A 14,303-nucleotide genomic window follows, 5' to 3' on the forward strand; every position below is an offset into this window, starting at 1 on the left:
AAATGCCTTGTTGATGCCAGAGGTCAGAGGAGAATGGCCAGACTGATAAAAAGGCAACACTAACTCAAATAACCAATTGTTACAGCCGAGGTATGCAGAAGAGCATCAGAAGAGCTATGAATGCACAACATGTCGAACCATGAAGCAGATGGGCTACAGCAGCAAAGATCAGTGCCACTCCTGTAAGATAAGAACAGGATACAATTAAAAATTGGACAACAGAAGACTTGAAAAAGGTTGCCTGGTCTCATGAGTCTTGATTTCTGCTGTGATAGTAGGATCAGAATTTGGCTAAACAACATGAAAGCATGGATCCATCCTGCCTTGTATCAATGGTTCAGACTGCTGTTGGTGTAATGGTGTGGGGAATGTTTTCTTGGCACATTTTGAGCCTATTGGCATTAATTGAGCATTGTTTAAATGCCACAGCCTGAGTATTGTTTCTGAGTATTATGACCACAGTGGACCCATCTTGTGAGGGCTGCTTCCAGCAGGATAACGTGCCATGAAACAAAGTTCAAATCATCTCAAACTGCTTTCTTGAACATGACAATGAGTTCAATATACTGAAATGGCCTCCACAGTCACCAGATCCCAGCACCTCTGGGATGTGGCGGCACAGGAGATTCACATCATGGATGTGCAGCCGACAAATCAACAGCAACTGTGTGATGCTATTATATCAATATGAACCAAAATCTCAGAGAAATGTTTTCAGCACCTTGTTGAATCTATGCAACAAAGAATTAAGGCAGTTCTGAAGGCAAAAAGGGGTCCAACCCAGTACTAGCAAGGTTTACCCGATAAAGTGGCTGGTGAGTATGTATGGTTTCAAAGCTAATAGACATTTTGATTTAAATAAAATTCAAAAAATACTGTTTGTGATGAATAATATTTTGCTTTGCATCTCAGATACAAAGAGAACATAATCAAGTTAGACAAATTGCCTATTATTAAAGTATATAATTTATTGGTTGTTTAATATACACTACTGTTCAAAAGTTTTGGTCAGTAAGATTTGTTTATTAAATTTTTTTCAGTATTTATTCAGTGGCAAATCGGCGTATTAAAATTATTTCTGAAGGATCATGTGACATTGAAGACTGGAGTAATGATGCTGAAAATTCAGCTTAAATAAATTACATTTTAAAATAGAAAACTGTTATTTTAAAATGTAATCATATATCACAGTATTACTGTTTTTACAGTATCTTTGATATTATATGGTGAGCATAAGAGACTTCTTTCAAAAACATTAAAAATCTTACTGACCACAAACTTTTGAACAATAGTGCATAAGCCATTTTTTTCACTAATCTATTGTGATACATTTACCATGGTGTAAAATTTTAGTCATATCTCATACACCTATGTGGATATATTAAGCATTGCTTAAATGTTTCAACATGATACAGATCTACAGAAGCGTCACCTGCAATGCGATCAGGTGTTTTAAGACTTCAATGCGTTCCAGGTGGTCGGGGTTCTTCTTCATGTAGGCCTCTGTGAAAAACGCCTGAGGGGTGAAACAAAAATCTCAATTAATATCAGCCAGTCCTCCAGCAGACCTAAAGCCTCGAGGCATGCATCAATTTTTCATATTTGACCAGGAGAAAAGATACAGAGGAATTGTGGAGCACATCTGACTGATTCAGTCAGTATTATCAGGTGGATAGCTTGATTTGGGCTTGACTTCTTCTGGTTAAATTAATAGAAGCAGCAGAAGAGGAGAAAGTCTAACCTTCTCGTAGTTGGAAAAGCCACCCATGACAGCTGGGTCCACGATTCCATTGAGCATCATGGAGAGGGGGTGCACAGGAAGAGAGCGGTCACACGCCTGCTGCTGCACCAGATTACTCAGCTTCTCATTGGCCAGCTCCATTGTTTCTATGGCATTGTCCAAAGGGCTGATCTCTTCCTACAAACAAGTAACAACATTCGATGGATTATGATTATAAAATCTAATTATGATCATACACTACCTATATTTTTTTTTAAAGAAATTAATACTTTTATTCAGCAAAGATGCATTAAACTGATCAAAAGTAACAGTAAAGACATTTTAATGTTACAAAAGACTTCTATTGTGTGTTTATAGAGCAGCAAATCAGCATATTAGAACGATTTCTGAAGGATCATGTGACGCTGAAGACTGGAGTAATGATGCTGAAAATTCAGCTTTGCATCAGGAATCAATTACATTTTATAATATATTCATATAGCAAACAGTTCTTTTAAATTGTAATAATATTCCACAATATTACTGCTTTTTTCTGTATTTTTGATTAAATAAATTTTAAAAAAGACCTCAAACTTTTGAAAGTGTACATTTATGAGAAAGACATAAAACAGCATATCTACAGACTTAAATATGATTACATCAGCAGAAATATTACTGTAGAGGCAGAAAAATTTATTACAATTTGATAAAAGATTACAAAGAGTAACATGCGCACAATAAGGTACATTTGTGACGAAAGTGAATAAGATTCATGTGACGTCATGATGTCTTTAAAATCAGTATTTGTGTTCATAGACACATTTGACATTTAACAATAAAAGACGGTTTTCGATTGTTTGGAGAAGGACGATTAACTCACCACCGACATGGATTTCACTTCAAACCACTTGAGGATTCCCGGGAAGCAGTATGCCGTGATATAGGTGGTCCTTTCGATCCACATGGTCTGTGAGGTCAAAGACAGAGAGCCACATTTACACAGAGGGTTCCAAGGGCAGAAGGATAATCATCTCCATTTATGAATAATTATATAGGGCTGAATTACAGGCTCTAGTGAAATGGTCACAACAACATTCAATTTTATTGGCAATAAAAGCGATATTTCAGTGTTCGCATGCATCCACTTTCATTTAAAAGGGTTATCGAAATCATTATCATCAGGGCTTGACAATCTGAACATTTTTAAAAGACATCGGATATGGATATTTAAACATAATTTCATAGAGACCGCATTTAAAACATTTTTAACCCATTAAAAATCTTAAAACTGAGCAGAAACTAGAAATACTTGGGGTTTTTTTTCTTTCATAAAACACAAAAAGACATGTTAAGTAGAAGATATAACAAAGCTTGAATAAAAATAAAAAGTAGAGAGTAATTCTTACTGCCAAGATCCAAAGACGGCCAAAAAAAGAAAAAAAGCATCATGAAAGCAACAGTCAATGCAATAGTTGTATGAACTACTTAACTACTTAAAATTTCATTCATTTTAATGGCTCTTCCACTTTTAGCAATTTTTTTCAGACAGATTTTTCAGGTTTGTCATGGCAGGTCACAAACAATTTTGATGAAAACCACCATCCATTCACTAGCGGGGTTTGAGACTGACACTTTAACCTGAAGCTTGCTTAACAGTTTCGACTGATACATGCTAAAATATGTATAGAATGTCAACAATGCTATAAGAAAAATATCAGCCAAGTTTAATCTGAAATCAGCTTTCATTCTCCCTAATTATCCTCATCTGCCTTATCAGTCAACCGTTGCACTTCAATATTTGTTCAATGTTTGCATGCCTGTATGCGATAACACCAACAATATAAAGCATAACTCACAGCGAACTCATTCTCAGGATCTTTTTCTCCTTTCCTGAACGGTCTTGAATATTGGAACTTTTCCACCTCGTTTGTCCTGTAATAACTGAGAAAACAACAGAAGGTCTACAAGAGCATTATTTATAAGAGATGTGAATCGTGACAAGTGTGTGGATTCATACTTGAGGATTTGTTCAGGAAGTTCCTTGTCCTTGAACTGTGAAGGTAAGTTTAGGACAGGCTTCACCATAAAACACTGAATATCTGCGAAGAATTGATTAAGGGTAGAAAACTGTTCACATTTCTGCAATTTGGCCCCAAAAAGCATTCGGATGCAATACTTGTTTAATTTGAAGCACAAACACTACCATTCACAAGTTTGGGGTCAGTAGGTCAACTAAAGCATGCATTTTAATGAGTACTTGATGCAAAAACTTCACTGCATCATTTTGGACCTTTGGATCTGAAAACCGATTGCAGAAAAAGTGATTTTAAATGTACAGTGGCTATAACAACTAAAAATGTCTGAATGCCACTGCATTATATAACACAATATCAATGCAAGCAGCACCTAAACATTACTGTGAAATGATTTGCTTAAAAGTGTTATCTTTTAAAATTAAGGCCATTTGCTTTGATATTCTTTAATCCAATGCAATCACGGTCAGACATTTCGAAGGTGTCACAAGTGCTTAAACATTTTTAAATAAAAGTTATACTAATCTATGCATTCTATCCATAATAAATCTAAATATATGTAAATATACAGTACCATTTAAAATGATTGGGTCGGTAAGATTTTTGATGTTTTCTAAAAAGGTCTGTTATGCTCACCAAGGCTGCATTTATTTGACCAATATACAGTAAAAAAAAAAATATTACTACAATTTGAAATATAGTTGTTTTCTATTTGAATATATTTTCAAATGTAATTTATTCATGTGATGCAAAGCTGAATTTTCAGCATCATTACTCCAGTGTCACATGATCCTTCAGAAATCATTCTAATATGCTGATTTGTTGCTTAACAAACATTTCTTCTTATTATTAATGTTGAAAACAGGTTTGCTGCTTCATATTTTTGTGGGAAAATATGTGAAACAATGCATTTTTTCAGGATTCTTTAATGAATAGAACGTTCAAAAGAACAACATTATTATAAATGTCTTTACTGTCACTTTTGATCAATTTAATGCATCCTTTCTGAATAAAAACATTTTTAAAAAATACCCCAAACTTTTGAATGTTAATGTAATTAATCGTAAATGTGTACACAACAAATAAATAAATAAAAATAATTTCAAATAAAAATAAAATATATTCTACTTTTTCTCCAATATCAGTATTTTGCTAAAGAGTAAAGGATACGCTGACCGGGTGAGTTACAGATGTTGTCACCAGGGGGCGATGTGATGGTCATCTTCACTGCATTGGGAAACTGAGACATCAGCTTCAAGCTAAAGTCCTCCAGCCACTCATACTCTTTACCACGGTAAATGAACATTTTGTTCTGCTTGGAACAGGCAGAGTAAAAATTGATGAAGACAGTATGAATGACCACATGATCTGCTGCAACCTTTAACTATAAGCTTCTTCCTCTACTCGAGTGATATCCATGGCTTGATATCTGGCATGCACAACCAATAATAAGCCTTTCATTTCATTAGACTTCTAAGGGGCTCTTGTATCTGTAAAAGTAGCGCCAGGGTTTCCAAACCCCTGACTGTGAAAACAAAAGTAGTATTTTCTTGTTAAAACCCAATTACTCAGAGAGCTCTTTGGGGAGAGCTGTAATCAAAATATCTGTTTTCCATTGGCAATGCTTGACGCTGAAATGCCAAACATCGAGCCGACCCTGCCAGCATGTTTGTGTCACCATTTAATCCATAGTTTACAGATTTTTCACTCCGCATAAACAACAGAAAATTAGACATCTGTGCAACAAATGGAGGAAAAGCTCTCCAAGTTGTCATTGGAAAATCGTATTCCTCATTCCGGTTTCATTAAAGCCATTAAAAAAATGTAAAATTCACTCACCCTGAGGAAGGATGGGAAACCCTGTCCGTAGTATCCCACTGCGAAATATTCAGGCTGGGGTCTCATTGCGTGCATGATGTTCTCATAATACTGCGCCTGCTGTTTCTGTGTACAAAAACAACTGGTATTTGTTCATTTGAATTTGCATTTAAAAGTCAAGCGTAAAAGGAAGAGTTCAGTCAAAAAATGAAAACACTGTCATCATTTGCTCACCCTCATGTCATTTCAAACCCGTATGACACAAAATAAGAGATTTGTGTGTATTCACGGTGCTCTTATTCATGCAATGAAGGTGAATGAGGTGCTTGTGAACTTCAATGCAATTCCTATGAAGTCATGCAACAGCTTAAAGTGAGGTAAATCTAAATACCCACTAATATCGCCAACATTCAACCATGTCTGATGGTTCCAAAAACTGTTCATTAATTGACAAATGCATTACTTGTTTGACCCCTATTGCACGTAATCCCGCTAACACAAAGGCTTCGGTCAACTTCAATTACTTTTATCTGCCCCCATAGTGCCTTTGATCAAAGCACTTAACCCCTGGTCCTTCACTTGGAAAGAGCAACAATTATGATCTTTTAGTAGCTTATTTTAAGAGGTCAATAATAATCAAGGTCTTAGTAGTCATTAAAAATGTTGAAATTGTTAAAATTGTTCATACAACTCTGAAAATAATGCTTTGGATAGCATGTGACACTTTTAATTGTGGCAACCCTGAAGAAGTGCAATTATTGGCAATAATTTTGAATGTTCTTGAGATTCTGTGAATCATTTCACCCATTCCTAGGACGCACAATTTTCTAGAACCCTTCTGTGCAAATGTGGCTCTCTGACTTTGACCTCTCAGACCATGTGGCTCTTCTGTTGTTATATATGGCATTGCAACTGTGATTCCTTCACTGCAGCTCTCAAATCTGTTTCAATATATGTGAACATAAATAGGAGTTATGCTGGAGACTTTTCAGGGTTTACTTATTAAATACAAGTTGTATGTACTACAGTGTTGCTTTTGATAACTAAAACTATTAAACATAGTTTGGTAATTTAAATAAAGCTGAAATGTTATACATATATATATTATTATTATTATTATTATTATATGCACAATGAAAAATGTACCCTTGACATTTTTAAAGATTAGAAATGCTGCCTTGGCAACTACCTGAAATTAATAAGTTTACTAAAATGACTACAAGTGAGATACAAATTAATTTAAGCTATATGAAACAAAAATGAATAAAAATGACAAAAGCACATAACAAAATTACTAACACAAACTAAAATTAAAATGAAAACTGAAAATATAAAAAATATAAGGTCAAATATCAAATAAAACAAAAATACAGATATCAAATAAAATGAAATAAATATTAAAATATTAATAAATACTATAAATAATACTAAAACAACTCTTACTACATGTATGGTTTAATGCTGTTTTTTGTCATTTATGAAGTTTGACAGCGTCCCAATTGACTTTAAATGTATGCAAAAAGTGTGCTGCCTGAACATTCTATTAAATATCTCATTTTTGCTCCGTCAATAAAAAATCGAATCAAATCAAACTAATTAGGAATGACATAAGGATGAGTAACTGAATACGTGTTTTTAAACATATTTAAAGGGACAGTCCAACCATTTTCTCAGTGGAACATAAAAAAAGACATTTTGTAGAATGTATGGTGGAAAAATACGGTGGACGTCAATGGGAAAAGAAACTGTTTGGTTACCAACAATCTTCAAAATATCTTATGTTTTATGCAGAAGAATCAACATGATTTTTGAAGCAACACGAGGGCTAGTAAATGACAGAATTTCCATTTTGGGTGAACTATCCTTTTAAGTTACGGTAGCTTTTACTGTACATTTTATGAACCACAGGACATAAAAAAGTTGAAAGCAGCTGTCCACCCAATTCATCAGCACCAACAGCAAACTTCTCTGATCTAACTGAAGTCAGCTGCCAAGTGAGAACTTCACTGAGCCAAGGGCAGAACTGAGAGGAGAGTGTGTAACTGCTACAGTAGCTCTAATCGCACCAGAGTTTCCTTCCTCCACTTGCTTGCAAATTGCTATGTTTATTTCCTGTGCAGAGTGACGGCTGCTATCCAGCAGACAGGGTTATGAGTTACCAGCCCAAAACGTGAATAAATATGAAGAGCGTGAATCGAGACGAGCTCAAGGCTTGTCTCGCTAAAATGTTTGTACATCACAGAGCATCTCCTGCTCTGGCAGAAGCTCTGGGAGGTTTGTCAGTGGCGTTACCTTCAGATCACATTAACAAAGAAACAATAGGGAATTCTGACACGTCTGTCTTACCAGCAGTTGACTGAGCTCTATGAAATCAAACATTTGGTTTTCGTGAAGTTTAACAAGCTGTTTGGCCATCTCGATGGCCTTCTCCCACATCTGTGGACAAAAGAACAAACAAACAAGCTCAGAGTCTGGCTAATGGATGAGAAAACGTGTTGACAGCAAAAAAAAAATGTGTTATTAAATATTCTGTTGTGAGTCTCCTTTACAGTGTTTAAAATCTAAATTTAAGGTTTTAAATAAACCTCAATTTATTTTTGAAGAATTTATACCTTCATACAGCAAGGATGCATTCAATTGATCAAAAGTGACAGTAAAGACACTTAGGGTGATGATACATGGGGCAACTTTTTTGAGCAATGTTGATTGGGAACTTTCCCATTGAGAATGGGCAACAAATTTCAATCTGGATACTTTAGACTGGTCGTGGGTCCCGTGTCTCACCTTGTTGCCCGCTGACGGCAACATTATCCAGCAACATTGCTTAAAAATTTGCCCTGTGTACCATCACCTTTATAATGTTACAAAAGATTTCAATTTAAAATAAATGCTGTTCTTTCAAAACTTTCTATTCATAAAAGAATCCTAAAAAAAAAGGTTCTTGAGCACCAAATCAGCATCAGGGTTATTATAGTTAGTTAAAACTAAAACCAGTAAAATAAATAAATAATTTGTGTTACTTGAAATAAATAAAATGTATTTTATTTTTATCTAGTTACCAAGGCTTCTTATTTTTCCAAAAACCAAAAATGTATAAAAATTGTTCAGAAATGACATAACATAATAAAAACTATAATAGGATCTCAAAGATACTAAAATAACAATAAATAGCATATTAGAATGATTTTTGAAGGATCATGTGGCACTGAAGACTGGAGTAATAATGCTGAAAATTCAGCTTTGACATCACAGGAATAAATTACTTAAAATGACTTTCTTATTACCTTAAATTAAAATAGAAAACAGTTTAAAATTCTGATAATATTTAACAATTTCATTTAACCAAATAAATGCAGCCTTGGTGAGACTAACAGACTTCTTTCAAAAACATTAAATAATCTTACAAACCCCAAAATTGTGAATGGTAGTGTAGTTAAATAGCAACATTTCTGTTCTTTACAGTTGTACTACCCTAAAATCTGTGTGTAAATGGCATGTAAGTGTCTTTAAATTAAACCGATATTAGATGTACAAGCTAAATACATACTTTGCCCTTGTCCAGATTGCACATTATCTCCTGAAAAAGTCTTTCCTTTAGCTCTTGTTGCGTCCACCCCTGAGTTCCGTCCCATGGGATCAGGTGGGGCGCACACGGCTTGTCGGACCACTAGAAAGAGAATACAAGATTCAGTCATGCTAATCTCACTGATCTCATAATCACCAAACTATGTTGCAACTTCAAGGAACACGCTGCAAGGGCAACAGGTTTTTCAGCGCAGATATTCAAATGCAAGCAGACTAAGTTAACTTAAAATAATACGATTTTGAGGACTGACAAGCTTAATGTTTGGCTTTTATACAGGATAACAACTGACTTTCATTCGTTTTTCAAATAATGGGCAACAAATTTCAATCTGGATACTTTAGACTGGTCGTGGGTCCCGTGTCTCACCTTGCTGCCCGCTGACGGCAACATTATCCAGCAACATTGCTTAAAAATTTGCCCTGTGTACCATCACCTTTATAATGTTACAAAAGATTTCAATTTAAAATAAATGCTGTTCTTTCAAAACTTTCTATTCATAAAAGAATCCTAAAAAAAAAGGTTCTTGAGCACCAAATCAGCATCAGGGTTATTATAGTTAGTTAAAACTAAAACCAGTAGCCCTGTGTACCATCACCTTTATAATGTTACAAAAGATTTCAATTTAAAATAAATGCTGTTCTTTCAAAACTTTCTATTCATAAAAGAATCCTAAAAAAAAAGGTTCTTGAGCACCAAATCAGCATCAGGGTTATTATAGTTAGTTAAAACTAAAACCAGTAAAATAAATAAATAATTTGTGTTACTTGAAAGAAATAAAATGTATTTTATTTTTATCTAGTTACCAAGGCTTCTTATTTTTCCAAAAACCAAAAATGTATAAAAATTGTTCAGAAATGACATAACATAATAAAAACTATAATAGGATCTCAAAGATACTAAAATAACAATAAATAGCATATTAGAATGATTTTTGAAGGATCATGTGGCACTGAAGACTGGAGTAATAATGCTGAAAATTCAGCTTTGACATCACAGGAATAAATTACTTAAAATGACTTTCTTATTACCTTAAATTAAAATAGAAAACAGTTTAAAATTCTGATAATATTTAACAATTTCATTTAACCAAATAAATGCAGCCTTTTTGATGATTAGATGAACAAAATATGTATTGATGATTAGAACAGATAATGAATGAAAGGCTGCTCAAATAATGGATACTTTCAAAAAGCTCAAATATAAGATTGTTTTAATTTTATTTCATTTAAATACGTTTTAAATGGCCTATTGTTTGGTCACTACATACGTCTGATTCTCCCATTTGAGTTATTTCTATTTTGATGACTTGGAAAAACAGCTGTAAAGAATAAATGTGTCTTAAATTTTGACTGTCAGTGTATTATAAACTATATCTGCATTATAATGGCCATTAGTCACCCTGCTTCCTAGATGTTCCTAGAAGGCTGGAGTACACTACACAACTTTTAAAATGTGAACAGATAAAACGATAAGCATCATACACTTGCCAACTTTGTAAACAGTCACAGAGGAAAAACTGGCCATCATACACTAAATGACCGAGGATCACACACTACCAGACTTTGAAGTCATTCCGATCCCAACAAACTCATGCAGAAACGTGCGCCTTGTTGCTAGGAGACGCATGACAAATAAAAACAATGTGTGTTCTAAAATCAGTTCAAAATATCAAAAATGTTTGATATCCTCCGACTGGATAGATTCATAGTCTGAAGCTAAAAAAACAGATTCTGGGACTCTCATACACTACACGTTTTTCTATGCAATCTGGCAACTTAAATCTGCAGACTGGCTCTGACTTTCAACAACTAGCGTCAACTTCCCCAGACTACAATTTGGGGCAAAAACCTGAGCAAAAGTCATGTAGAGTATTCCAACTTTAACCTACCCACTATCTATCCCTAGATGTCTCTATCTAACCTTAACCCAAATCTTAATAATAAGAGTCCAAACCTCCAACAGTTCAGCATGGAGCAGCAGGGTGTAGGCAGCCTCTGTGTAGTTCTCACAGTCCAGATGTAGATCTCGTAACTTGTACAAATACCTAATGAAAGACCACGAGATGTATAGGTGCATGCATCAGATTCATATTTGTGCTATCAACAAGACTATAACTTTTAATCATCTAAAACACTTACCGGATATAAATGTCCTCCCTCTTCTTTTCTTTGTAAAAGTTCTGTGGACATGAGAGAGAAGATACAGAGATGTGATTTCATAAAAGTCTCTAAACAACTTTTATTCCTGACTGGATCCTTGCTGGTCTTTTCAGCAGGTTGAGCAGATAATAAGGAATATTTATAAATACTGCAGCTGTGTTTGAGTTCACATGGTCTGCTTCTCACCAGGACGTTGACGGTGCAGCTCATGCGGAGCTCAGGGCTCTCATCATGGGTGATGGTGCGGTAAGCCAACAGGTTCTCCAGCAGACTACTTAAAAGAAGAGCCAATGCCTCACCAGACTGAGACAGATACCGGTGCCGTCGACAGCGCTCCAACAGCCTGGACACAACACACAGCAAAGTACACAAACTAATTACAGATACCCTAATAAAATATTACCCCAGCAAAAAAGTATTAATAATTACATTTTCATGTTTACTTCAGAAAAAGTATAAAAACATTTGATTTTTAATGCATTAAAAAAAATTAGTTTTAAATTTTTTTATTCTAGTCCGCACTAGTCTGAATAGTCAGCACAAGTTTAGTGCAAATATTTAAAGGGTTAGTTCACCCAAAAATGAAATTAACCCATAAATTACTCACCCTCAAGTCATCCTAGGTGTATATGACTTTCTTCTTTCAGACGAATCCAGTCGGAGTTATATTAAAAATGGTCTTTGATCTTTCAAGCTGTTTCATGGCACTGAGCGGGTGTTGCATGCATCAGTCCAAAAGCAGTTAAATAAAATGCGCCCATCCATAAAATAAAAGTGTCTCACATTGCTCCAGGGGGTGAACAAAGGCCTTCTGTAGCGAATCGATGCGTTTTTGTAAGAAAAATATCCATATTCAAAACGTAATAATCACTTTAATGTAGCTTGCGCTCACTGTTGTACACGGAAGCAGTTCCGGGGGAATGACGTATGAGGTCAGCTTTGCGCATGCGCCGCTCAGAAGTGACGAACGCGGAAGCGCAGCGGAGAGATCAAAACAAAACAAAGGTCACTAATTAGAAGTACAAAACGAGGATTTGTAAAGAAGAATGTCGAAGGATTTCGATATAAGCCAAGAGGAGACTGGTTTTCCTTTGCTAAAGTAAGGAAACTTTGCTTCCTTTGCTCCTGTTAACGTTGAATGTTGGTTTTCAATAGGTCATTCCCCCGGAACTGCTTCAAGTGTACAACAGTGAGCACAAGCTAGACTATTATAAAGTGATTATTACGTTTTGAATATGGATATTTTTCTTACAAAAATGCATTGATTCGCTACAGGAGGCCTTTGTTCACCCCCCGGAGCCGTGTGAGACACTTTTTTTATGGATGGGCGCATTTTATTTAACTGCTTTTGGACTGATGCATGCAACACCCGCTGAGTGGCATTAAACAGCTTGAAAGATCAAAGACAATTTTTTATATAACTCCGACTGGATTCATCTGAAAGAAGAAAGTCATATACACCTAGGATGACTTGGGGGTGAGTAATTTATGGGCTAATTTTCATTTTTGGGTGAACTAACCCTTTAATATGCATTAATCTGCAAATAAGCAAACCTTTTTATTTTTTACCAAAACACGAAACTTCAAAATACTAAAATATAAATTTAAGTCAAAGATAATTCAAATGCGCAAAGAAGAAATATACTATATAGTATTTTAAAAATTAGGAAAATAATAAGTGTGTGTTGAGAGTATAAAAATACAAAGTACGGATGTCACATGGGGCAAAAATGCTAAACCTTTTTAAGAGGAACACAAATGTACTAGTTTTGTACATTTTTTAAAGTGCTACAGCAGCAGGGAAGATGCACTGGCATTCATTTGCACTATTTTACATTAAATAGCATATAGACAGTGACACAAATGCAAACATGTCCACATTCAAGCAATAGGCATAAACAGCTCACCCCCTTTTACAGCAGATCTAGTTTACAGACAACCGACAGTGATCTTAATATAACTTGAAAACTTACTTTTCTAAGTACAAAGTACATATATTATTTATAATATATGAGTGGCATCACATGGTAAGAGGAGAGGAAAATCTCACGTTTTCTCCAGCAAAATCTTGTATTGTTCATCACCGCGGCCTCCTTCAACTTCCTGGTCTAGTTTTGTGATTAACTCATTCTCAAACTGCAAAGAACATCAATGCTTCATCAAACTTTCTGACCATCATATAGAAGCCTACATAGACAGCATCTTAACAGACATGGACCCTCATCAGTAACTCATGCACAAAAAGTGAATACTCACAGTTGATTCCAACAGAGACTGGCATTAGCATTAGGGGTGTAACGATAAATAGATATGGAACGATGCATAAAAATAAGTCAAATTGTCATATATAGTACACTTAACTAGTGTGCACCTTTATTTATGATGCATCACTTTTAATTATAAGAAAAACCTCTCAAAAGAGATGACTGGAGACTCGTTTGACTTATAAAAAGTCTGAGCTGTCATCGAATATTTTAATGTTTTTTTTTGGTATCTATTTATTTTTCTGTAAAAATGCTTCATTTGTTGCATACGTCCTATTGGGGATACTAGATTTGCACATTTCAGAGAGCACAAAATACCTTTTTGACTGTTGTCATTGCTTAACTCACTGCACAAGCAAATGATGTTGTCATCAGATGACTGATAATCTTGATGACTAAACAACTCGATTTGTATTTTCATTATTTATTTTTCAATATTATTTATATAACTGAAGTGTATTTATGTGTGTGTGTGTGTGTACACTGGTTTATATATCCTGGTGGGGACTTAAACCTGACTACACACAGACTTGTGGTCCCCACGGGTACAAAAGCTTATAAATCATACAGAATGAAGTTTTTTGAAAATCTAAAAATGCAGAAAGTTTCCTGTGAGGGGTAGGGTTGGTGTAGGGCAATAGAATATATGGTCTGTACAGTATAAAAACCATTACGCCTATGGAGAGTCCCCACAAGGATAGCTGACCAGACATGTGTGTGTGT

General features: G+C 35.0%; 1 protein-coding gene across 1 annotated transcript in view; it reads right to left on the minus strand.

Moving 5' to 3' along the window:
* Positions 1–14,303, minus strand: part of LOC107584859 (dedicator of cytokinesis protein 5-like) — a 45,294-nt gene that overhangs the window by 8,944 nt on the left and 22,047 nt on the right. Inside the window, exons 20-32 of the mRNA XM_016271613.1 lie at positions 13,367–13,452; positions 11,503–11,659; positions 11,296–11,336; positions 11,111–11,201; positions 9,119–9,238; positions 7,918–8,007; positions 5,593–5,697; positions 4,924–5,065; positions 3,738–3,819; positions 3,577–3,661; positions 2,601–2,687; positions 1,742–1,918; positions 1,433–1,516 (exon numbers count right to left, since the gene is read on the minus strand). Coding sequence (XP_016127099.1) covers positions 1,433–1,516; positions 1,742–1,918; positions 2,601–2,687; positions 3,577–3,661; positions 3,738–3,819; positions 4,924–5,065; positions 5,593–5,697; positions 7,918–8,007; positions 9,119–9,238; positions 11,111–11,201; positions 11,296–11,336; positions 11,503–11,659; positions 13,367–13,452 — 1,347 coding nt within the window. The remainder of the gene's footprint in view (positions 1–1,432; positions 1,517–1,741; positions 1,919–2,600; positions 2,688–3,576; positions 3,662–3,737; positions 3,820–4,923; positions 5,066–5,592; positions 5,698–7,917; positions 8,008–9,118; positions 9,239–11,110; positions 11,202–11,295; positions 11,337–11,502; positions 11,660–13,366; positions 13,453–14,303) is intronic.

Source organism: Sinocyclocheilus grahami, unplaced genomic scaffold (genome assembly GCF_001515645.1).
Source record: "Sinocyclocheilus grahami isolate Dianchi unplaced genomic scaffold, SAMN03320097.WGS_v1.1 scaffold64.1, whole genome shotgun sequence".
NCBI lineage: Eukaryota > Metazoa > Chordata > Actinopteri > Cypriniformes > Cyprinidae > Sinocyclocheilus > Sinocyclocheilus grahami.